We start from the raw sequence: 23579 nt of genomic DNA on the forward strand, positions 1-23579 counted from the left end.
GGTAGTAAATGACAGGTGAAGACAGGCATGATTCACCTACGCCTCGTCGACCCGAACCCAGTACTAGCAGTCGGAGACGAGAACCGCGGCGGCGAGCGCGAGCGCGAGCTGCCTTCGCCTGGGTCATATTGACCAACCCTGCCTGTTGGCATTGCACCACGCGATCCACTATCAGCCCGTCTTCCCATGTGATAACCAGCCGCAGCACCGCCTAACGCACCAGTCCAGAAACCTGGCGTCCAGCCCTGCGGACGAGCAGCAGATTTATAAGGATCGAAACTGCTGTATGGAGGCGGAGGATCATCTCCACCTCCACCTCCCCCGCCACCACCTCCCCAGGAACCACCCCACCCCGGAGCCTGACCCCCACCCCTGCGTCGCCGATTCCCCCATCGGAAAAACAGCGCTAACATAGGCCAGAAGATCATGACGAAAACAGCAGCGATGAAGCCAAGGAAAATCAATTCCCCAAGCACAGCCATAATCTTCTGACCCCAAGTTTCGGACCGGCTCGTACTCGTCCAATCCCACTCCGCATCACCGCCTTTCTTGCCAAACCGCTTCTCCCCGGCCTCGGTCAAGAGGAGCCGGTACTCAACCCCACAACTCCCCTTCAACACCCACTTATCATCAGCATTCCGGTATCCCTCGCATACAACATCTGTTGCGCCGAGCTTGAACTCCGGCGGCAGGTCTGCGGTGCATGTCCACTGCACGTCTTCGACGTCGTAGTCGTAGCCTTGGTTTGTGCAGCGCATTGTTTCAGGTTGGTAGAGGTTGCATATTTGTTTTGATGGGCCTGTGCAGCTGAGTTGTGGGATTGGAGAGACGCGCCGTGCGCTGGTCATGCGGTGCGCGCGTAGTGTTAGGGATTGCACATTTGATAATAGGATGGCGTCTTTGCCTGGTGGTTTTGAGTTTGAGAAGCATGTCGCTGGTGAGATGAGGAGTAAGGCAGTGATTGCCAGCTTTGGGAGAGTGTGCATGGTTGGATGCTTGCGAGCTGGATAGCTCTCTGGCTTGTGGTATATGGTCTGTTGTGCCTGCACTATGGGTTGAGGTTGATCTGAGGTAGTGGTTGGTGGTAAGCACGATTCACATTTCGGATGATTAGGCTCCAATGCTGTGAGTCAATAGGTGGCGATTCTTTTAAGGATTTCGTGTCCTTTGGACTTGCTTGGAGAAGGAAGAGTGGAGACCTGTCAACTTCTCATCTATGTAGCTTTGTTTGCTTTGTTTGCATTATCGTATCCTCCTGGCCAGGACTCCTTTTCTTTTGATTCGCATGAATATAAGACAAATATTGGAATTATCATTGGCATTGTGCCGTCGTGCAGACGGAATTCTAACTCCAATATGTAAGTCCTACTACACTGCCCAGGTGCGGGTGTCCCTCCTAATGTAGTATAGTCAATGTAAGGCGTCCCACTTTTCGGCGTCGGCCTGATATGGACACTCGGACCGAGACGATTTATCAAAGAGAGGGGCGAGGCGACAGCAGAGGGCACTACAGAGTATCCGTTCTAGCGGATCCGATTTGAAATTCATTGGTGATCGCTCCGCCGACGATCAGAGCACTGTCCACTGATCTATTTATCTATTACAAATCCCTGGCAGCCTCGCACAATGAAGTGCACCTCAATTATTCGACACAAGCTTTCTGTTTTAAATATCCTTCAAACCCCGTAGAGGTACCGCCATGGATGAAGCCCGGTTCCAAAGACCTCCCTCGCTCTATCCTACCGAAGTGCAGATCGACCCGGACCATGAGAAGAGAGTAATAGATATACAGCCTGGTTCTGGAAAGGAAAAGATTCGGTGCCATGTGTCACCACAGTCTCTCACCTCTCATCCCTCAGGTGACTATGAGGCGCTGTCCTACGTCTGGGGTGACTGGGAGAACCATGGCACGATCTCTCTAAATGGTATTCCAGACTTCCCTGTTACTCGCAATCTTCTAAGAGCTCTTCGAAGAGTTCGTACACGGGACCGTCCTCGTCGAGTATGGATTGACCAAATCAGCATCAACCAGCAGGAAAAAGCTGAGCGCAAGCGACAAGTCAAGCAAATTGGCCGTATATTTAGCCAGGCAAGTCGCGTGATTGTCTGGCTCGGCGAATCTGACGAAGATATCGACTATGCTTCGAAAGATGGACGTGATTTCTTTACAGCTCTGCGCAAGGCATGCTCAGATGGGACAGCCAACCCATGGTGGTCGAGGGCTTGGGTCATAGAAGAATTTGTCCTCTCCAAGAGAGACCCCCTTGTCATGTTTGGCCCATACCAGAGGGAATGGGCAGGATTTATGGAGCCGAAGGAAGAATGGAATTCGTATGGGCCCGCGGCGCAGAAAAGAGACAAGGACGCCGGGATGGGGGACCCCGTCAAGGAGATGCTCATTGTCAATCTTCATATGCTAAATTACAATCGCATGCGTGTCCCTAAGGGCGAGCACAACTTGCATGCCCTCACTGCAATTCTTAGGCAGACCAACACGCTAGATCCTCGCGATAAAGTTTACTGTGCCTTGGCCTCGCTGTCAAATACGGAGAGGGGGTTGATCACGGTAGACTATGACAAGTCGGTTTCGGAGGTCTTTTCCCATGCCACGTATGCATCTATAGCCGCGACAGGGAGTCTGGGGATCCTGAGCTTAGTACCAAGGCTATCTTCGCAGAAGATTGGGGACATGCCAACCTGGACCGTCGACTTTACGTTCCCACGGGAGAAACAGACCATCCGTACCATAAAGGCTGAGCAAGGTCCACTACGGTTGGTGACCCAGGTCTCTGAGCTTATGCAACCGCAAGAATCATACGGCTTATTCAAACTGTTTGACTTTGCCAGCAACCAGCAGAGTTGGACTCGTAAAAACCCCAAGACGACTGCCGAGGTTTTCTTGAATCCTTATGGCCCTAGGAGACTGGTGCTCACTGGTCTTGAGTTTGATTGCGTCCAAGACATTGCGTGCGTTGATACATACATTGGCCTGAGCAAGACGACACCAGCTGAAACCATCATCAACTACGTTGTTCCGTCCTCGACGAACAGTTTAGTGGCGTTGTTTGATCTGAAAAGTCTCAATTCCAAAGAACGCGAAATACACTCGTCCATCCGACAGCGGATATCCAGCATAAGTCCATACTATAAAGTAATTGATTTCTCTTTGACATACCCTTCGACGCAAGAGTTAGGAACAGTGCGGCTGAGCAGGATCGCAGCTCTGTTTCGGGCATGGGACAAAGCAGCCAGGCCGCGAAAGGCACGCCCGATAGTCTGAACCTTCCTTGGCTACAATGCCGGAAATTTATCGGGGATTTTGGTCTCAATTGACACAGGGCGAGCAGGTTGGGCATATGCGGGCCGGCTTATTCAAATTCTACATGCTTCTAGACACAAGAGGTGTTTCCTTTTTCATCACGGCTGCTGGCTTTGTTGGCCTTGGTCCCGCGGATCTCAAACCAGACGACAGAATCGTCTTATGCTATGGAAGTCGGTTCCCAGTCGCGCTTCGACGGTCCAGCAACGGAAACTGGCAATTCGTGGGCTTCATATATGTTAGGGGAATCATGGATCATGAGCTGTTCGACTGTTTCCCCAACATTATGCTGAAAGAGACGAGGTTCATATTGGAGTAGCATAACCTCCGGCCAAGTCGATTCTAAAAACGCGGAGTATTCAACAACCTTACTTTCCCTCTGCTTTGCTCTTCGATCTCGTTAGCAGTAAGCATACCGTTGATGGTAGTTCGTTTTATCTCCTGCTTATAATACTAGGGCGCTATACTAGTAAAGCTTAAAGATAGTAAGGGTTAGATATTAAACCTTGGAACCCGGTTATCGCGTCTTAGGTAGTCAGAAACGACTATTTCGAGCGCTAATAGATAATAGACGAAATTATTGATAGGGCTTAGGTATAGAGGCGGAAGAGTAAGCTTACCCTAACTATACTATCGACGACTTCGCCGCTCTCCAGGGCTCGCCGTTCGGCTTAGTTATCTAGGCGATAACAATCGGCGTATACCTAGATACTTCTAACTCGCCTTATATTAGCTGAGCACGCCATGAGACGGGTCTTTTTAAAGCTCCCCATTACGCTTTCGTCTCACGCGAAACGTGCCTTGGAATGTGGAGTACGCATGTGTTTCAAGTATGGGATCACATCCTGTCAAGAGGGCTCCGCCAACTAGTTGTACCTCCATACGATCCGAGAGCTGGAGCCGGAAAACCGTCTGAATTTAGATGTATACACTTATATTGTCTGGGCACTGGAGGCATTCGCCATGGAGCCTCGCGATAGTCTAGCGGCCTTGCTAGATGTGGCAAATGACTTCCGTAGTAAACATGTGCACACGTAGTTAGAGCGCAAGGACAAACCAGCAGCCTAGAAGTGTAGAACGAAGTTTCATCGCTGTAGACCGCGATTTAAGCAAGGGAAAACTTTTCGGGGCGACTGTGTTGAGAACATGGTTCAAAGGGTGATTGGTCTATGACTGCATGGATTTTGAGGCTGGATCATTCGGTTTCGACTTTGATCTTGGAGCCAAATTGCTTTTTGATCGGGGCGGGACAAAGCTTATGGGAATGGGCACTACTGAAGGCAGAACACTCCTCCTTGCTGCCGAATGCATGAGCCGTGTTGCTGTTGTCAGATCCTTTACTCGATACGGGAGCTGATACAAATGTCAGTCGGTGGAAATTCCGATGACACAAACTCGGCTTTTACACTCGCAGCCCCAAGGGGGGATATTGCTGTTCTCGATCTTCTACTCTCACGAGGATTGAAACCCAGCTTCGGGGGCGAGGACAGTGATAAAGCAATGCATTTTGCGGCTTTATATAGAGATCTTGCTGCGTTGAGCGGTTTCTAGAGGACTTTTAAGGGGATACCATCCCGCACGGCTTTCAGCAAGCCCTCCTTCACGCTAACCCATATCGATGTATTACACCAGGCAAGTGCTTAACCACCGAGCGCCTTGAACATCTGTTCAACGTCATCGCCAACCTGGAATTCCAGATCCTGAATCTGGAGACGGTAGAAGTCTTCATCTCCTCCCGCCGCGGCCACCATGGCTGTAGGAACTGCATCTAGGTATTCCTGCTTGGACATAGAGACGTGGGCACTGACAACCGCCCGCTTGGCTGACCACATGGCGTGATACGCATTGGTAGACCCGTCGTTGTTGGCATCGCCGACAACATAGAGCCCATTGATGCTTGACTCCATGTTGCTCTTGACTTTGACAGAACCTCCATCCATCTCCAAGCGCAGCTGTTTGTGAAGGCTCGATGTCTGAGTGGTAGGTACGGAAATGAGCATTCCGTTCGTGACGATAGGGTTGGGACTACCGCCGTTCAGATGCACTCTATACTCGTCATCTTTGGGTTCCATTTTGGTCGTGGTGCGCTCGACCTTAGTAATTTCGTTTTCCCTGATAGGGATCTTGTACGTATTCTTGATGACGGTTTCCCAGCCCGGCCAGCGTGCCTCTGCCGCATCCTTGTCCTCCTTCGTGAGAGGCCCGCCGGTCACGATGGTTATATCAGTGGTCAGCTTTCTCACGTTCAAGGCAGACCCAATGGCGCTCGCTAGTTTGCCATAAACGACCATTTTGCGGTCCTTATAGTCGTGGCCATCGCACCAGGGGCACCAGAACACGCCCCTTCCAAAGGCTTCGGCAAATCCCGGCTTGTTGGGTAGCACGTCCTTGATACCTGTGGCCATGATGACCCTCTTAGCTGTGACCGTTCCGCCTTTGTCGTCATAAACACGGAAGCCCTTCTCGAGGGGAATAATGCCAATGACCTTTGTCTTGCGCGTGGCCCAGAAGGAATAGTCAGGGTACAGTTCATCGATTTGCTTTCGAACTGCCGCTCGAAACTTCAGTGGCACCTCGCCTAGATACAATCAGCTCCCAGCCCTTCATTATAGGAGCAGACATAATACCCACCGTCTTGACCGAGAACATCGTGCATGTATCGTGTCTGCCCATTCCGATACTCCTGCGAATCATACAAGATGGATGTGCGGGCAACTCGAGCGAGAGACATGGACGCAGCCAACCCGGCAGGCCCACCGCCGACAATGGCAACATCGTAGTCCCACGCGGTAGGTTCCCACTCTCCCGGCGACGTGTAGTCGGTTATATTGAACTCGACCTCATTGGTCTCAAGCTGCCGGGTGACGTCGGAGACCGTATCTTCTGCATCTTCAGCAAGAACGCTCTGGGGGATAATGAGGGCAGAAGAAAGCGGAAGGCAAAGAAGGCAAAAGCGCCAGAAAGACGATTTGAGATACACCATGTCTGCGGGGTTGCAGAGGGAAAACTCCTTGACGGTTTGTGAATTGAGCATCTGAGGGGGCAGGCCTCTACTTATATTGAAAAATGGGCTACATTTGTCACTCAGTCGCCTTGTTTTATCTGTTCCACATGAAAGTTTTGTTACTTCCATACTACTAGCTCTATGCTGCGTGCTAAGCCGCCCGTGCATCCGATCGCTGAAGATCTGCTCCCTTGCTTGGATTGGTTGTTGGGTCTATAATGCTTCAGGGGACCCCATAAGCCACGCAGATCCCTTTGATTCTGGCGAATGATGACGCGCCAATACAATAGTGTGTCCACTTCAGCTAGCCACCCTCCACTCTCGACCTGACGAAGTGTATACTTCAGAACAAACGAGTCTCTTTTGCCCATGCCAATGCCGTGTAAAATTGACTAGTAAACAAAGATCGGCAAAGATAGCACATCAATTTTGTGTGTGACCCTGACGCCTCGCCCCAACAATATGCATGGTGTAATAACTATCACAAACATAGGGGTCGGCACGGATACATATTCCTAACATTTTGAAATCTGAAATCTTCGCATCCGCATTTGCAAAGGTAGTCTGTTTACTCCGTATATCGGTAATAGGTTGACAAGTAGATGATGTTGGGTTTCCTTTTAATCAACCTTTGCAGAAGCCATGTCGTATATTTGGCCCCTTGACCCCTGCATAAGGTTCAGCTACTATGATACTCAACTTAGTCTGTTGTGATATATGGTTGGTGGAGATCAGAAACTAGTTAGCGAATAGCCTACCTGGGTATAGTAGTATGGTATCTCTAAAAACAAATGCAACCCCGCAGGCTCTGTACAGCAAAAGCTTAGATAGCCGAATGAATTTGAGTTCAATTAGCAGGCTGTCAGAATCGTCAGCCCCAGGTTGAGAGGGAGAGAAAGGTTCAGTCCTGGAGGACGAGGTGCCAACCTTGGCGCATTGATTCAATCATAGTAGGTGCCACCACGATCACAACCTAGGCATATATTTTGATTCGTATTTGATCGTACAGTAGTGATAGCATAGCCGTGGGAAAGAGCATGCTGACGTGCAGAGAGGCTATTAGCAGCTCTCTACTATCAAAGATCTGCTCTTTAGGTGGCTCCAAATCTAATAAATCTGAGAGGTAGAGGTTCAAAGAGCTGAGAGAATAGGGGACAGAGTTAGGGGATTTATACTAGACTATGGTATAGACATTTAGAAAGGTGTCGTGAATCAGCTCTGGCTTTGGATACTTGACGAAAGTATGGCCACCAGATGCTTTCATTTCCAATACAGCTGCCTAACTAATCACAATTAACCAGAGACCATTATCGCAAGCACGACAAGCGAGATAGACGAAACAGAAAGCAGTTTTCTTCAACGGGTTCTAAACAATGTTCGAGCCCAAGAAAAGGACTCTCCAATGTCAGTCGAAAACATCAAGAACTCATCCTCAGTACGGCCACGAGCTTTTTCAACAAGAAAGATGTTGAAGTATCGGGGAACAAGGAATAGCCTTTGGGGGCCTATCGTACGGCTATCTTGAACGTGGTAAGAGCCAGCGCGATCCCAGAGAGTGAGCTATGAGTCTAACCTAATGATTGATGGAAACAAAAGCGTGACAAGGGAGTCGCACTTATTCGATGTATTCGAAAAGTCACTTGATGATACAGCTATAGACGATGAGGGTCGGGAGAGTTCCAACGAATTCTCCAAGCTGTCGCCAGCAGAGACCAAGAGTCCGGGAGAAAGTCAGAATAATACAGACGGAACGAATACGTAAACAATCCAAGTTGGACAGAGGCATGAGAACGGACGACGAATACGGCTGGTCTGGTTCGGGAGGTGATCAGATGGTTTGACTGTCGCTGCTGGAATCATCGTTATATACACGCATTGGTGTTGAAAATAAGAAGTACTCCTTGCTCTCTGTACGAAACAATACGGTGTCTCTCAACCAATATTTGACTCGCCTGGCCAGGAGTTATCCCGTTTTATCCAAGCGATGGTTCTTCACTGTCTTTCGGAGCGACCAGCCAGGGGCCCAGAAGATCTCGTATTGGTCATGCTCGTGCCACTCTTGTTCAGCTTGAGAGAGATTGACTGTAAAGAAGGAATCCAGGGTAGGGCGGGGTGTGTCGGTGCCTTGAAAGCCACCTCTACTTCCACTGATCGGGTTCGCCATCCCTATCTTCATCTTCGGGTCGGGCCTCCACCCCCGCAAGGTTAATCCTCGGGCAGTGGGTCCCGACGCTTTGACCTTCCATTCCCATAGATGACGGAGATAGAATGGGCTCCTACAAACCATGTAACTGCACTGCACAGTTTTGCCGAGTTGGGGACTGTACGTCGCCGACGATCCACTACATCGGAGGTATATATAAATATCCGGTCCGTTGCCTCTCTGATGACTGATGCTAGAGGAGCAAGACAGCCGTGAAAAAATATACACCCTCGTTCCTTTATTTTATAATGTCAGGCAACAAGATCAAGGTTTCCATTGACCGTGGCGGCACCTTCACCGACGTTCATGCCATTGTGCCCGGCAAGCCTGACATCGTCCTCAAACTCCTTTCCGTCGACCCTTCCAACTACCAAGATGCGCCCACAGAAGGCATCCGCAGAGTCCTTGAGACCGCTACTGGTGCGACGTTACCCAGAGGACAGCCCCTTCAATTGGACAACATAGAATGCCTACGAATGGGCACCACAGTTGCCACCAATGCCCTTCTGGAGCGCAAAGGCATGAGATCTGCCCTCCTGGCCACCAAGGGTTTCAAGGACCTTCTTAGAATTGGCAACCAGGCCCGTCCCGACATCTTCGACCTCTCAGCGAGGCGTCCCGATGTCTTGTTCGAGGATGTTGTCGAGATTGACGAGCGTATCATCCCCTCGCATCCCCGTTCATCCCCGGAGGCTCTGTCGTCTTTCCGAGGGATTAAGGGCATTACTGGGGAGACATTCCACGTGGCTCGGGAACTAAATATTGAAAGGATCACTGCAGACCTGGAAGCTCTAAAGAAGCAGGGCTACCGCTCAGTGGCTGTTGCTCTTATCAACTCGTTCGCCTGTCCCGACCATGAACTCAAGGTTAGCGAGATTGCCTCCAAGCTAGGCTTCTCAGTCGCACTATCGTCCCAGTTGCAGCCTATGATCAAGGTGGTCCCTCGCGGCATGTCTGCTACTGCCGACGCCTATTTCACCCCGGTCATTAAATCTTACATCGACTCCATCTCAGAAAATTTCGATGGCGGCTTAGCAGGCTCGCACGGTTGTCGAGTCGAGTTCATGCAGTCCGACGGCGGCTTGGTTGACTTCCGTAAGTTCAGCGGCTTGAAAGCTATTCTCTCCGGTCCCGCTGCCGGTGTCGTTGGGTATGCCTCGACAAGTTGGGACGAAGAGGCGAGAGTGCCTATTATTGGCTTTGATATGGGAGGCACATCAACCGACGTGTCACGGTTCGACGGTCACCTTGACCACACCTTCTCCTCTAGTATCTCAGGTGTCAGCATTCAGGCGCCGCAGCTCGACATTAACACCGTTGCCGCGGGAGGTGGAACTATTCTGTTCTGGAAGAATGGCCTATTTATGGTCGGACCCGAATCTGCGTCCGCACACCCTGGCCCTGCCTGCTATAGAAAAGGAGGACCGCTCACAGTCACCGATGCAAACCTTTTCCTGGGACGCCTACTACCTGAATACTTCCCTAAGATTTTCGGCCCGAATGAGGATCAGCCCCTCGACCGAGAAGTTTCTCGGAAGCTGTTTGAGGAGATAACGGAAAAGATCAATTCAGAACACAGCGTCACTCAACTTACCGCCGAAGAAGTTGCTCTAGGTTTCCTCAAAGTTGCCGACGAATCAATGACAAGACCTATCCGCAATCTGACGGAAGCCCGAGGATTTGAAACTTCTGCTCACCACCTTGCAAGCTTCGGTGGTGCCGGTGGTCAGCACGCCTGCAACGTTGCCGCCTCGCTCGGCATTTCGCGCATTATCATCCACAAGTACTCGTCTGTCCTGTCGGTATATGGCCTCGCACTTGCTGAAATCGTCCACGAGGCACAAGAGCCTACGGCTGCTTACTATCTCGGAGCTGAGGAATTGATTACAGGCAAGCTACAGGGCCTTATTGACCGCAACACCAAGCAGCTGCGGACCCAAGGTTTCATAGAGAAGCAACTCAGACATGAGATCTTCCTAAACATGAGGTATGAGGGCTCAGACACAAGTCTGATGATCCTCAAGCCTGAGGACAATGATTTCCTGTCGGCCTTTATCGAGCGACACCGTCGGGAGTTTAACTTCACATTCCAGCGGCCAGTCATCATTGACGATGTTCGCGTCCGAACGATCGCATCCGCGAACAAGACAGCGGAGAACAGCCCCCTGCAACAGCTCAAGGGTGCAACGTTGAAGGAGGCATGTGCACCTGCCCATTACACAGACGTCTACTTCGACTCGCAAGCTGGATTCAGAAGCACCCCCGTCTACCAGCTTCGAGATCTTGGCTCTAATGTGAAGCTGCACGGCCCTGCCATTATCATCGACGAGACTCAGACTATCGTGGTCAATCCAAATGCCGTCGTCCACATTCTTGACACATGTGTGCTCATCGATTTAGAGTCCGCGCCCCGCGAGGCCACGTACTCGTCCAAGGTTGACCCTATCCGTCTGTCTATCTTTGGCCATAGATTTATGTCTGTTGCTGAGCAGATGGGCCGTATCCTCCAGAAAACCTCCGTCTCGACAAATATCAAGGAGCGTCTCGACTTTTCTTGCGCTCTATTCTCCCCCGATGGCGGACTTGTCGCTAACGCTCCCCACGTGCCGGTCCATCTAGGATCAATGCAGTTTGCTGTTCGATACCAGCATAACCGCTGGAAAGGGCAGCTTAAGAATGGTGATGTCTTGGTTTCGAACCACCCTATGTCTGGCGGAACCCACTTGCCCGACGTGACCGTCGTCACCCCTGTGTTCAAGCAAGGAACCGACGAAATCATCTTCTACGTCGCCTCGCGCGGCCACCATGCAGACAGTAAGTAATATTTCTCAAATTATCTGGTCCGCATGTACTGACGATATCGGTTACAGTCGGCGGCATCCTCCCCGGATCCATGCCTCCCAACTCAACTGAGCTATGGCAGGAAGGTGCAGCCATCGAGTCGGAGAAGGTCGTTTCTAATGGTATCTTCAACGAAGACCGCATGCGCGAGCTCTTCCTTGATATCCCATCCAAGTACGAAGGCTGCTCTGGCAGCCGAAACCTGAGCGACAACATCTCGGACCTCAAAGCTCAGATTGCCGCCAACGCTCGTGGCATCACATTGATTCAAAACCTGATTGAGGAGTACGGGCTGGAAACTGTGCAGATGTATATGTACGAGATCCAGCGCACAGCCGAATTGGCCGTGCGAAACCTTCTCAAGGATATGTACCACCGCTACGGCGGCCGTCCGCTAGAGGCCTTGGACTTTATGGACGACGGTACACCCATCAAGCTCACGATCACGATTGACAAGGAAGGCGCGGCCGTCTTTGACTTTGACGGTACGGGTCCGGAGGTCCGTGGTAACATTAACGCTCCCGAGGCTATCACCCATTCGGCGATTATATATGCCTTGCGTTGCATGATCAAGTCGGATATCCCTCTGAACCAAGGCTGCTTGAGTCCCATTGATATCAGGATCCCAAAACCTAGCATCCTGAGCCCTACCGGCGACTCTGCCGTTGTCGGCGGTAACGTAACGACCAGTCAGCGAGTCACCGATGTGGTTCTCAAGGCGCTTCACGCATGTGCCGCCTCTCAGGGTTGTCTGAATAACCTGACATTCGGCGTTGATGCCAAGGTGGATGAGACAGGAAAGGTCACACCGGGCTTCGGTTATTATGAGACTATTGCTGGTGGAGCTGGTGCAGGTGATGGCTGGGTTGGAGAAAGTGGTGTGCATGTGCACATGACGAACACCCGCATTACTGATCCTGAGATTCTTGAGAAACGATACCCATGCGTGCTGCGCCGCTTCGAGCTCCGCGATGACACTGGGGGCGCGGGACGCAATAGGGGAGGTGATGGTGTGACTCGAGAAATCGAATTCCTGGCCCCAGTGCAGTGCTCCATCCTATCCGAGCGCCGTGTTCACCAGCCGTATGGTATGGAGGGCGGCGGGCCTGGATCAACTGGTCTGAACCTCTGGCTCACGGCGGATAGGCATACTGGTCAGGAAAGGAGAGTTAACATGGGCGGAAAGGGTAGTGTACCCATGAAGATTGGCGACAGGGTTGTCATTATGACTCCCGGTGGAGGTGGCTATGGCAGCAAGGAGACTGCACAGAATGGAATCCACTGTACATAGTACCAACTTTGTCCATAGTGATTAACGAGACCGTTCAATTGAGATTTACATGGAGAATACTACACATGTGTACGAGGATTTAGAGTGGCAAAACAACCACCATTCTCACTTCGTTTCAGATTCCAATTAAACTATCAACCCTCCTGATTACTCGGGGAAAGTAAAGTACTGGCAAGTGAGGATAATGGGTTCATTTCATCAACAGTCATTGAATTATAGCACTTTACAACTGATTCGCCGTCTCCGGCTGTCCCCGTAACAGAGCCGACTCAACCCATTGTCTATCCATATCGATGTCAATGGAGTCCAGCACTTCTGCCCATAGACCGGGGTCTCCTTCAAAGTCCAAATTAAACGACTGAGCCTGGTCGTTGGGAAGTCCTGCAACAATGACACTCTCTGTAGACATACTATTGCCCTGTACTTGGTCCCTTACTTGCACTTGTTCATCATTGTTCGCGGGATTTGAATCCTTTGTTTTGACGGAACTTTTGATCTTGGTGAGAAGTGAATGGCAAGCCCGAATATACCTGTTGCCCTTCTCTGCCATCGTCTGCAAAACATCGAGAGCCATCTCCATTGCAGAGGCATTCGTTTCTTTATATGGGAAGGCGATATTGACCATTACAAGAAGCAGGGCCGCGGAGAAGGCTTGTTCCCCATCGATGAACCGATATGTTGCTGGTGATAATTAGGAAATAGATCTCTCTATCTTTAGGACTCTGCTGACTTACCAACGATATTATGTTTGGCTGCGGTGTTGAGTATCAAGGCGGTAGATCTTGCAGCAGATATGGCTGTGTCAATGACATGAACCATCTCCGTGGAGAATCCGTCTTCCCATCGAGTCGTATTCGGACGCTGGGAACTTGCTGTCAACTGTCGCTGAACAGCGTACAGCAGAATCGGGCGAGCCGTCATGTTGATACAATGATAATAGTGCAAGTACGTCGAAACAACCTCCCGGTGTGGTGCCTGGCTCATGTCGGAAGGATTCAGCTGCATGGACACTGGTAGCCGCTCAAACCAGTCACTTAGTCTTCTCATAATGTGCTGGGTGCAGGCGGATATCTCAGGGCCTGACTTCTGTTTCTTGCGATATATTTTCTCCCCTATTATTCCGTGTATTCTGGATAGTTCTGTGTAATTGGCCAGAACGGAAGCTGTGTGGCTGTCCTCGCCCGGTATGGGAGAGGGAGGGAGAAGATCAATGTCCTCGTCTTGGATTGTTATCGGATGTCCAGAAGTAACGCAAAGTAGCCTTTCCATGCTGTAGGTAGACCACCAGATTCTTCGTCGGTGCTCCCGTGTTTCACTGTCAATTTCTTGGTCGAGAACTTCCTGGTGTAGCCCGAGAGAAATGGCCATTCTGAGGGCGATGCCGATGTACACGTACGCCGCATCCCTTCGGTTGATGGTCTGCATGAAGTACGCAACATAGCTCAACACCTCAATGAATAGGATGGAGCCGTCCTCAAACACACTTGGTAGAAAGGCAAGGGCGTGCTTGAAGTACTGGAATCCAGGCGGTCCCTCGTGCCCAACCCACTGGTTAATTGAGTACATCTGCCCAAAGGCAAATACGAGGAGTATCTGACAGTAGACCAGACATTCATCCCTATTATCTAGATCTGGGCTTCGAGCATACACTCGCTCAAGCCGTTTATAGAAGGCTGTGTCACTGAGAAACGAGAAGATTGTGCCAATGTACGCATGCTGTGCACGATACAAGCGCTTTGCTAGGTCAAATGGTGGTAGTAGCGGGATTTCAGGATTAATGGGCCGTCGTAGCCAGCCAGTATCCTCGTAGTGGGGATACATGTGCCAATCCAAGTTCTCCGTCGTCGGGTTGAGCCGATTGGCGATATAAGTTGATGACGAGTTGCCAATGAAATCTGCTCGAGTCAGCTCAGTAAGCCGCAGAAGGCCGATGTCAACGTACGGTACTGCCCAGAGCTTCCTAGAACCCAGTTGTTGCTGCTCGTAAATTCCAGCTCGACATCCGGACTGGATATCGAGTCCAGATCCGAAGGGCGATCGCGATGGTCTCGGGCATTGATGGCTCTTCGAGCTTGAGTCTGAAGCTCAATAAGGTAGCTCTCGGGAACAGTGACCCGTTTCTCAGTCTCAGAGTAAACGCAGGTATGTCCGACGTCTCTGCATGTTTTGCATGGGTGTGGAGGATCCCCAGTACACTTCGTCCGCCTTTTCCGGCATCGGGTGCATGCCTTGGCCGACCGCTTGAGGACGCCCGAGGGGGCGTGTTGCCTACGTGCAATTGCCTTAGACGCTTGCATATCGACAGATTGATCCAGAGTAGAATTGTCATCGATGGGCAGTTCAATTTCATCCACCCGATGCGGGGATGTGGAGACGGTGACGGTCCGAGGCTGAGGGAGCAAAAAACTTCGTTTCCCCACAATTCTGGGGAGAACTCACAGGGAATCTCGAGTTAACAGCCAGAGCGGACAGGTACAACACAATTTCGGGTTGGGAAGAGCTTATCCTCGGGGTACAGTTGCCCCAACATGAACTCTGCAGCCAATAACAAACGCAGGGATGCAGCTGCCGTCATCGGGATCTAGGGCCCGATCAGTCCCTCACCACCCTATCACCTCCGCGCCATTTCCAACGCGCCGCTATGCAACGTTAGGAAGGGCGGAATGAGAGAACCGATACAGCGTTGGATCCAAAACAGATGCGACACTGCGCTCAGCTCAACTGACCAAGTTTAAAATTGCAATCATGTGGTTCTCTAGCCTGGTATAAGTCAACCTGCTCTTCAGGCGACCTTATTTTCTTCAGTACTACGCCTGCCTCAAGATGCCAGCTGCTATCGGTATCATCATTGCCGTAGTTGGCATCCTTGTCGCGCGACTGCTGAGGTCCTACCTTCGGCTAGCGGATATCCCCGGTCCATTCTGGGCCAAGTTCACGGATCTTTGGCGATTCCGTTCTCAGAATACCAAAGGCCACACTGCCAGGCTCATCGCACTGCACAAGAAACACGGAAAACTCGTACGCCTGGGGCCCAACCATGTCAGCATCAGTGACCCAGCAGCCATTCCTATCGTCTACAGCACAAACCCGACATGGAAGAAGGGCCCTTCCTACTATGGGGCGGTTCCCATAAGCAAGAAGCGGGCTGTGCCCAGCATCATCGCCATGAGCGAGAAACAGCACACGGCGGTCCGCAAATCAGTCGGCCGTGCCTTTACTACAAACTCTCTACTGAACTACGAAGATTCTATCGAAGCCACCGGCAAGGAGCTTGTCGATATCCTCACCGAGAACCCGGAGACCGACGTCGGCCAGTGGCTTCAATTCTTCGCTATGGACATGTTGATTCGTATTGCTTTCAGCGACACCCTCGGCTTACTGGCCAAGGGCGACGATATTGACGGGACGCTTGCTGCCGTCATGGCGCGATTCGACCATTGGGGCCAATGGGGCGCGATGCCCGACGCAGACTTCCTTCTAAATAAGAGCCGACTTGCTACGCTTATACGGGGAGTCGGTGACAGTCCACTTGCTATGGTTGGGATGAGCAAGCTAGAAGCGAGGAGGAATGATCCCAATAAGCAAAGTTATGCCGATCTCTGCTCCAGCTTCCTTGAAGGCCAAGCCAAATACCCCGACCTCTTGCGACAAGATGAGATCCTGGGTATCATCATGTCCACCATTGGTGCAGGCGCCGACACCACGGCTGGTACTCTGACATATACACTATACTTCCTCTCAAAGAATCCCACCGCGAAGGCCAAGCTTTTGCAAGAGATCGAAGAAAGCCTCCGCTCTGGTACACTGTCTAGCCCGCCTAAATGGAAGGAGGTGCAGCACATGCTTTACCTCGATGCGGTACTGAAGGAGTCGATGCGACTTCTCCCGATCGCATCCTGGGGTCTTGACCGAGTCGTTCCCCCGGCAGGCGTGACTGTCGCGGGCAAATTCATCCCTGGGGACACTATCGTTGGATGTCAGATCGATGCCACTCACCTAGATAAAGACGTCTACGGCATTGATTCGGATTTATATAAACCGGAGAGGTGGATTGAAGCAAATGAAGACCAGCGCCGACAAATGGATCGTTCGTTCCTCACTTTTAGTGCCGGCAAAAGGATCTGCACGGGAGTCCACATCGCGTGGTTGGAGATGAAGAAGACGCTGCCACTGTTGCTGATGAATTTCGATGTGAGTAACTCCTCCCCGAATTCTGGGAAAAGGACCACTAAGTGAACTGACAAATCTACGTAGCTGGAACTAGTTGATCCTAACCAAGATGTGAGAGAGGGTATCAGAATCAGCGCAGTCAAGTATCCGCCCCCAGTTCCGATGAAGATCACAAGGAGGGATCTAGTTCCCTCCAAAAAGAAGGAATGTCTGATGTAAAGCCCGACGGGCATACAACGCAGTTCCCGCTGCCAGACATGAGCCAACCAAGCATAAATTTGAACGTAGTCGAAATGCTTCCGCGTTCTACATCGTAGCCTCAATCCCAAGGGGCTGCGTACCATAGATTGGTCTTACTGCTCAAAAAGTCTAGGAGCCATTCTGGCACACAAAACTAGTACTGCATGAAATGGGCGATAGCACCCGTAATTAAAGGCACCTTGCCACTAGGCTTCAACTACTGGACAGCGCCCATGGTCAACTACGTGTATGTACCCGTCCAGGTGATCTTCGCGTACATGTACAGAACAAGGAGAAAGTAGTTTTTAGTACGCAACCTTAGAGGCTAAATGGATTTCTTTTACACATGTGTAAATGTCATACCAGACTCTCAGAGGAGTAATACCACATCTCGATTGAAGAGTTGTCCTTAGACTCCACTCAATATAGTTAAGCGTTGTGGAGACCGCGGGAGGTTCCAATCTCCAAAGGGGATGCACGCCCCACATTTCCATTTTCGGTATTCGAGCTCCATTTGGTCGATTTTGCTCGCTCGGATTGAATCTTACATTTATGGAGCAACAAACACCGCTTCGATTTCACAAATAGCATCGGCTGTCTCAAAAACACGTTGGTAGAACCCTTCTCATTTGCATTTTGGTTTTTCGCCTAAGGCGATGAGGTATCCGAGATATAATGCCTGACAATCATAAAACACCCTCCAACGGCTGATTCTCCTCTCAAATAGGCTTACGCTTTTGCAGCCTCCTTGAAAAGTGCAGAGCTTTTCAGAACGTATAGATGCATCCTATCGTCATGATTCGCAAGTTTCTGGCTTGAGGCGAGAGGATCCCGGAACCCCCTTTCAGAGAAGAAAGATCCTCGCCATTGTGGATTCCACGTCCTCCCTGGGCCTCAGTGGTTCCTCAAAGTTTTGAAAGAGTAGTGCTTTCGACGTGTCGTGCTGTAGTTCGCCTAAGCACAAGACACTGCCTGAGGCCCGTTGGACAGTATCAGTGTCTCTAATTGTCATCCATAACAAAGCTGTGCCATGCACCCGTGTCATTTCTTCCCAGCTGTAATGGGTGTACTTGATCCTATGGATGGTAGATTCCTGGGTGTTATACCAGCTCCCCGTTCCGACATCATAGCGGTGACGAAGATCAGTCTGCCTTAAAGAGCATGCCCACACTCCTGCAGTTGCTGTGTCATTTTTGGTGTCTCCTTCTGTTGTCTTTTTTTTTCAAGCTTGGTGTTGTAGCAGGTTGTATCTTCGCATAGCTGTATATGTATAGTTTCTCGGTTGTAATTGCCTCCGGCCCTGGAGTGCCTGGGAGCCGCAATCGTAGGCCTACTGCGGCCTGCTGGGCGAAGTTGCCTGACTTATTGCTCGCTGATGGTACAACCTGACTGGACGATTTCAGCAGTGCCCTGAAAGGATGTAAGGGTGTAACCGACTGGCAAACCTCTGATTCCATCTCGGGCTCACTTTCCCCAACAAGCTTCCATTGATCTCTTGTGAACTGCCGACAAGTCAGGAGAATGTGAGCGCTGACAGAACAGGGAAGGCATCTCGAATTAATGAGATGTGCTGGGATGGTAGAAGAGACTGGGGGTCTATATATAGTCTTGATGGTCGTATAACACACCACCAGTGGAAGAAGCCCGCCGGAGTTTTGGGCTTGTCGATTTGCTTCGCAAAGTCTATGCCAGTAGCATTTGTTCTTGTTCTGTTGCCAGAGGAGAGAGAGAGAGAGAAAGAAGAATGTGGGATCGTTAAATCTAGCAAAGAGCAAGCCTTTTATATGCTGCATCTAACAACAAGTGATCAGTCTGCTAGCAACAAACAAAGCCTGATTCCACCGGCATTTATGACAGATGAGACCATCTAAATATTTCTCCGATGAGGATTGGGGCTATCGAATACTGGCCCCCTACTATTTGTGGTATGTTCTAAGCAGATGACGCGGGTCCACACCACACATTGATTGAAAGAGCTGCTATAGATACATGGGTGGAAACGATAGGAGAATGGACGAACTGAATATTCTGGGCCGACGTGTAAAAAGTAGAGCTATCTTTGTACCCAGCGAGGTGGTGTCGTCATCCTCGTCGGTTGATCCCGCTTCCAATTTGGGGGGGACGGCCTAGTTGTCCTCCAAGTGGGAAATACATGCAAGGTGACGTCCCGGGTTTTTGTCAGCCTATCCAGTTCTATACTGGGGTTATCCATATCATTTCATTATTGGATGATCGGATTAGTTGGATATTATGACGGATGTCTACATCATCGAACCCCCATATATTTGAATTGGCAAGAAGCCTGGAATTTAAATATTTCCGCGGTTCTCTCTATCCACTTAATCTTCGGTATTAATTACTGGTCTTTCTAGAATCATAGTTCTTTATACATATCTTGTTTGTTGACGTCAATTTCATTTCACAACCGAATCCTGGACGTCGGCCCTCTCATGCCGGCCAATTACACAGTCGCTTTTTCAGGAACCCATTAACTTCATGAAAGTGAATCAACATGAGCAGCAATGGGGATAGCAGTAGCAATAAAGTGCTTCAATCGCTGGGCCCTCCTCACTCTGGGACAGACGAGGGCGTCCACTTTCAACCCATCCACGACCAGCGCCGTTCCTTTTCTGTCTCTTTGGACTCGGAAAAGCCACCGTCAAGCCATACTCCCGCTGCTGGAAGACGCTCACTTGATGTGCAAGAGCGAAACGGTTATATTGTTCTGAATGAAGACGACTGCTATGATCAATTGGGATTTTGCTTCCCCAACTGGAAAAAATGGATGATCATCTCGGTCATCTTCCTGGTTCAGACCTCGATGAACTTTAACACCAGCTTGTATTCCAATGCCATCGGTGGGATTTCAGAAGAATTCGGTGTCAGCCTCCAGGCTGCACGCTGTGGTGCTATGATCTACCTAGTGACTTATGCATTTGGCTGCGAGCTGTGGGCACCTTGGAGTGAGGAGTTAGGGCGCAAGCCTATTTTACAACTCAGCATGCTCCTCACAAATATTTGGCAAATCCCTGTTGCTCTTGCGCCTAATTTTGCGACTATCATGGTGGGGAGGGCATTCGGTGGTATCAGTCTGGCTGGCGGCTCAGTTACACTGGGGATGATTGCGGACATGTGGGAGCCAGAGCATCAGCACTATGCAGTGGCTTGTGTAGTATTCTCATCAGTGGGTGGTTCGGTCCTAGGCCCTCTGATAGGAGGCTTTGTTGAGGCCTTCCAGCCCTGGCCTTGGGCTATGTGGATCCAGTTGATCTTTGGTGGATTTGTTCAGATCTGCCATCTGCTACTTGTTCCCGAAACCCGGGCTACTATCATGATCGATAACTACGCTAAGAAACAGCGTAAGGAGACTGGCCTTAACGTCTGCGGGCCTGATGAATTCCAGCCCTTTAAAGAACGTTTTTCGTTGAGTCAAATTCTTATCACCTGGATGCGCCCTTTCAGGATGCTGGCAACAGAGCCAATCGTGCTGACGCTGTCTTTGCTCAGTGGCTTTAGCGATGCTCTAATCTTCATGTTTATTCAATCTTTCAGCCTGGTCTACGAGCAGTGGCACTTTAGCACTGTTGCTATAGGCCTGTCCTTCATCCCGATCTTAGTGGGCTATATCATTGCCTGGCTCAGCATGTACCCAGTACTGCACAGGAATTCCGTCAAGAGAAAGAAGAATCCTGACGATGAACATGCGCAATACGAATCCCGCCTCTGGTGGCTTCTGTACACTTCCCCATGCCTACCCATTGGCCTGATTGGCTTTGCGTGGACGAGTCTAGGGCCCCCAATCCACTGGATAGGAACCATGGTGTTTGCAGCTATTGTTGGCATTGCGAACTACACCATCTATATGACCACCATCGACTACATGATCTGCGCTTACGGTCCTTATTCTGCTTCCGCTACCGGTGGAAATGGCTTCGCGAGAGACATACTTGCAGGTGCTCTCACTGTGCCAGCTACACCATTCTTTAGCAGTACGTTGGTCCTCAGTTCCTATTTTAATGGCAAAAAAGGTAGCTAACAAGGGATCGCCAGATATCGGTGCTCCGGACCGTAATCTCGAATACGCATCTACCATCCTATGTATGTGCCCTCCCCCCTACATTTGCACTCTATCAAGCCAGCACTCTAACGCCTTTGCAGTCTGTATCTCCTGTCTCCTTGTGGCCTCCGTCTACGTCATCTACTGGAAGGGACCGGTGATGCGCAAAAAATCACCGTTCGCCCAGCAACTGTCTGATGCTCGGAAGGAAAGTACCAGCCGTCGCGCTTCCATGACCTACTCCAGGTCGGCACCCCAGTCCCGCAGGGCAAGTGATAGAGTAGATAGTGGTGTCGGGCAATGACTTGGGTGTTCATCTCGGCATAGTTTTTATATATATACCTAGGGTCCAAGTGGATTATCATGTTTCTTTGTATAGATCGTACAGGAATCATTTACAACTTCAGGGCCTGCTCAGTTCAAATAAAAGCCCGACAAGAGATGACAGGATGAGCACTGAAGCGAACGAGTGCCAGGCATTCATCATAGATTATAGATGCCATTGACGCTAGTCCCGAAGTAGATAAGGGCACTTCCTTAAATTATTAGAGGCAGGCGGTCAACATTGGCACATCAGCGATAAGAGATATGCTGCTCGGCCAAGCCCCGGAGATCCGCAAGTTGGAACATCTTCGCCATCTGAGGATGGTATTGTGAAGACGGATTGTCGACAGCCGCTGACAATGGCGCTCCAACAACGTAAGTGATCCTATCTCGAAGCTTTAGAATTGGTATACTGACAGTAATGCAGATGAGCCCGCGCCATTCGCGCCTCAATCCTCGTACGCCCTCTGCCCGTGGAGTGGACTATATCATTTTGCTAACACCCTCTTAGCTTGTCCTTTACCCAAGGGTTTCTCCTCGGTCAGCTCTCAGTCGTACTTCTGATTGGCGCCTTCATCAAATTCTTCATTTTTGGTGAAGCGCCGCCCCCTCCGTCCCGGGGCATGTCAAACCGCACAACCCACCGCCGCTACAGCTCCGTCTATAGCCCCCCTCAAGATAGCCAGAAATCATTACGAGAAAAACCGTCCACGTCGAATGTTCTCCGTCCGGTACCTTCCACCTCTACAAATACCCGCTCCATCCTCCGCAAAACCTACTATAGTGCCATTCCTACCAACCCTACGAGCAAACATGGCCGACACCGCATGCATCACTCCTCGCATCAGCCCGAGTCACTGGACTGGTTCAACGTACTCATTGCGCAGACAATTGCTCAATACCGGGAGACAGCCTATTCCCTCAAGGACTCACCCACTTCATCAATCCTCAGCTCCCTAACGGCGGCCATGAACAACCCGGAGAAGAAACCATCTTTTATAGACAAGATCAAAGTCACCGATATCTCACTAGGCGAAGAGTTTCCCATCTTCAGCAACTGCCGCATCATCGCCGTTGATGACCCCGTGTCGGACGGCGGACGCCTACAGGCGCTATTGGATGTCGACCTTAGCGACGACAACCTTTCCATTGCCGTCGAGACATCCATGCTTCTGAACTACCCCAAACCACGCTCCGCCATAATACCAATAGCGCTATCAGTCTCGGTTGTCAGATTTTCCGGAACGCTTTGCATATCCTTGATCCCCGCGTCGACCGAACCGCCAGAACCACTTCAAACGCCTGCCGGATCACCAGCACCTCCCACATCAGACCCAAGGGACCACGCAGGGAATCGACCCCCTGGTCCCGGAGAGCACACAGCCTCGCAAGACGAACTTCCCCCAAAAAGCAGCCCGAAAAGCAACGTCGCATTCTCTTTCCTCCCTGATTACCGCCTAGACCTCTCCGTTCGCTCACTCATCGGATCCCGCAGCCGACTGCAGGATGTACCGAAGATAGCGCAGCTCGTCGAAGCACGAGTCCACGCATGGTTTGAGGAGCGCGTTGTCGAACCTCGAGTGCAAGTTGTCGGACTTCCAGACTTGTGGCCGCGCATGGGCAGAACAGGCGTCCGACGCGGTGAGGACTCTGATGCTGGGTCAACGGCACCACCGCGTAGCGCTGGCTCTACTGAGTCATCCGGGCCGCCCCGATTTTCTGATGATCATGGTCGGGAGCCGGAGGGGCTGCGGTTCCGTGGGGCCCTGGATTCACGGTTAGGGCTTGGTGCTGGCTCGCGCACGAATAGTTTCAATGTTGATATGGGTGGCTTGCGCAGTTCGAGTATGACGAGGCAACAGAGTGGTGGCGCTAGGAGTGACCATTTTGAGATGCCTGGTGCCATGCCAGCGGGTACGCCAGTTGGGACACCTGGCATACCAGACAATTGATATACGTGAAAGTGTTGTTCGACCATCCCTACCTACATAAGTATGGTTTCGGTTGATTTACAGTGGGGTCGTGGTCCCCATGTACATTCAAAAGCTCCATGCAAGAGAAGTGATGTAAGACAATATCCGAAAATTCCCATTTCCATCGTTCAGTAGTCTATGTGCAAAGTATACAATC

At 50.8% G+C, this 23579-nt stretch overlaps 8 protein-coding genes across 8 annotated transcripts; 5 read left to right on the forward strand and 3 right to left on the reverse strand.

Annotated features, from left to right (window-relative positions):
* Window positions 1–32: 32 nt before the first annotated feature.
* N7525_009592 (DUF1183 domain protein) lies at window positions 33–986 on the reverse strand (the record flags this gene model as incomplete). The annotated part of the gene is made up of 1 exon (XM_002563648.2): window positions 33–986. One exon carries the CDS (start codon window positions 984–986, stop codon window positions 33–35), a length of 954 nt encoding a protein of 317 aa, XP_002563694.2.
* A 713-nt stretch (window positions 987–1699) lies between these two features.
* N7525_009593 (uncharacterized protein) lies at window positions 1700–3280 on the forward strand (the record flags this gene model as incomplete). The annotated part of the gene is made up of 1 exon (XM_002563649.2): window positions 1700–3280. The coding sequence occupies one exon, from the start codon at window positions 1700–1702 to the stop codon at window positions 3278–3280; it is 1581 nt and encodes a 526-aa protein (XP_002563695.2).
* Window positions 3281–3296: 16 nt separating this feature from the next.
* On the forward strand, window positions 3297–3638 carry N7525_009594 (uncharacterized protein; the record flags this gene model as incomplete). The annotated part of the gene is made up of 1 exon (XM_061214791.1): window positions 3297–3638. One exon carries the CDS (start codon window positions 3297–3299, stop codon window positions 3636–3638), a length of 342 nt encoding a protein of 113 aa, XP_061069222.1.
* Window positions 3639–4959: 1321 nt separating this feature from the next.
* On the reverse strand, window positions 4960–6353 carry N7525_009595 (NAD(P)/FAD-dependent oxidoreductase; the record flags this gene model as incomplete). The annotated part of the gene is made up of 2 exons (XM_002563650.2): window positions 4960–5897; window positions 5951–6353. 2 exons carry the CDS (start codon window positions 6351–6353, stop codon window positions 4960–4962), a joined length of 1341 nt encoding a protein of 446 aa, XP_002563696.2.
* A 2421-nt stretch (window positions 6354–8774) lies between these two features.
* On the forward strand, window positions 8775–12658 carry N7525_009596 (uncharacterized protein; the record flags this gene model as incomplete). The annotated part of the gene is made up of 2 exons (XM_002563651.2): window positions 8775–11340; window positions 11397–12658. The coding sequence occupies 2 exons, from the start codon at window positions 8775–8777 to the stop codon at window positions 12656–12658; spliced, it is 3828 nt and encodes a 1275-aa protein (XP_002563697.2).
* Window positions 12659–12881: 223 nt separating this feature from the next.
* On the reverse strand, window positions 12882–15048 carry N7525_009597 (Zn(II)2Cys6 transcription factor; the record flags this gene model as incomplete). Its single annotated transcript, XM_002563652.2, has 3 exons — window positions 12882–13339; window positions 13393–14553; window positions 14601–15048. Coding segments are annotated over 3 exons (2067 nt in total), but the record flags the coding sequence as incomplete, so codon positions are not given.
* A 433-nt stretch (window positions 15049–15481) lies between these two features.
* N7525_009598 (cytochrome P450) lies at window positions 15482–17047 on the forward strand (the record flags this gene model as incomplete). The annotated part of the gene is made up of 2 exons (XM_002563653.2): window positions 15482–16849; window positions 16913–17047. The coding sequence occupies 2 exons, from the start codon at window positions 15482–15484 to the stop codon at window positions 17045–17047; spliced, it is 1503 nt and encodes a 500-aa protein (XP_002563699.2).
* Window positions 17048–19580: 2533 nt separating this feature from the next.
* Window positions 19581–23401, forward strand: mmm1 (ERMES complex subunit MMM1; the record flags this gene model as incomplete). Its single annotated transcript, XM_002563654.2, has 6 exons — window positions 19581–21057; window positions 21119–21166; window positions 21227–21397; window positions 21675–21824; window positions 21877–21907; window positions 21961–23401. The coding sequence occupies 6 exons, from the start codon at window positions 19581–19583 to the stop codon at window positions 23399–23401; spliced, it is 3318 nt and encodes a 1105-aa protein (XP_002563700.2).
* Window positions 23402–23579: the final 178 nt, after the last annotated feature.

Source organism: Penicillium rubens (genome assembly GCF_028828025.1).
Source record: "Penicillium rubens strain IBT 27055 chromosome Unknown utg000003l_segment0_segment0, whole genome shotgun sequence".
Lineage (NCBI taxonomy): Eukaryota > Fungi > Ascomycota > Eurotiomycetes > Eurotiales > Aspergillaceae > Penicillium > Penicillium rubens.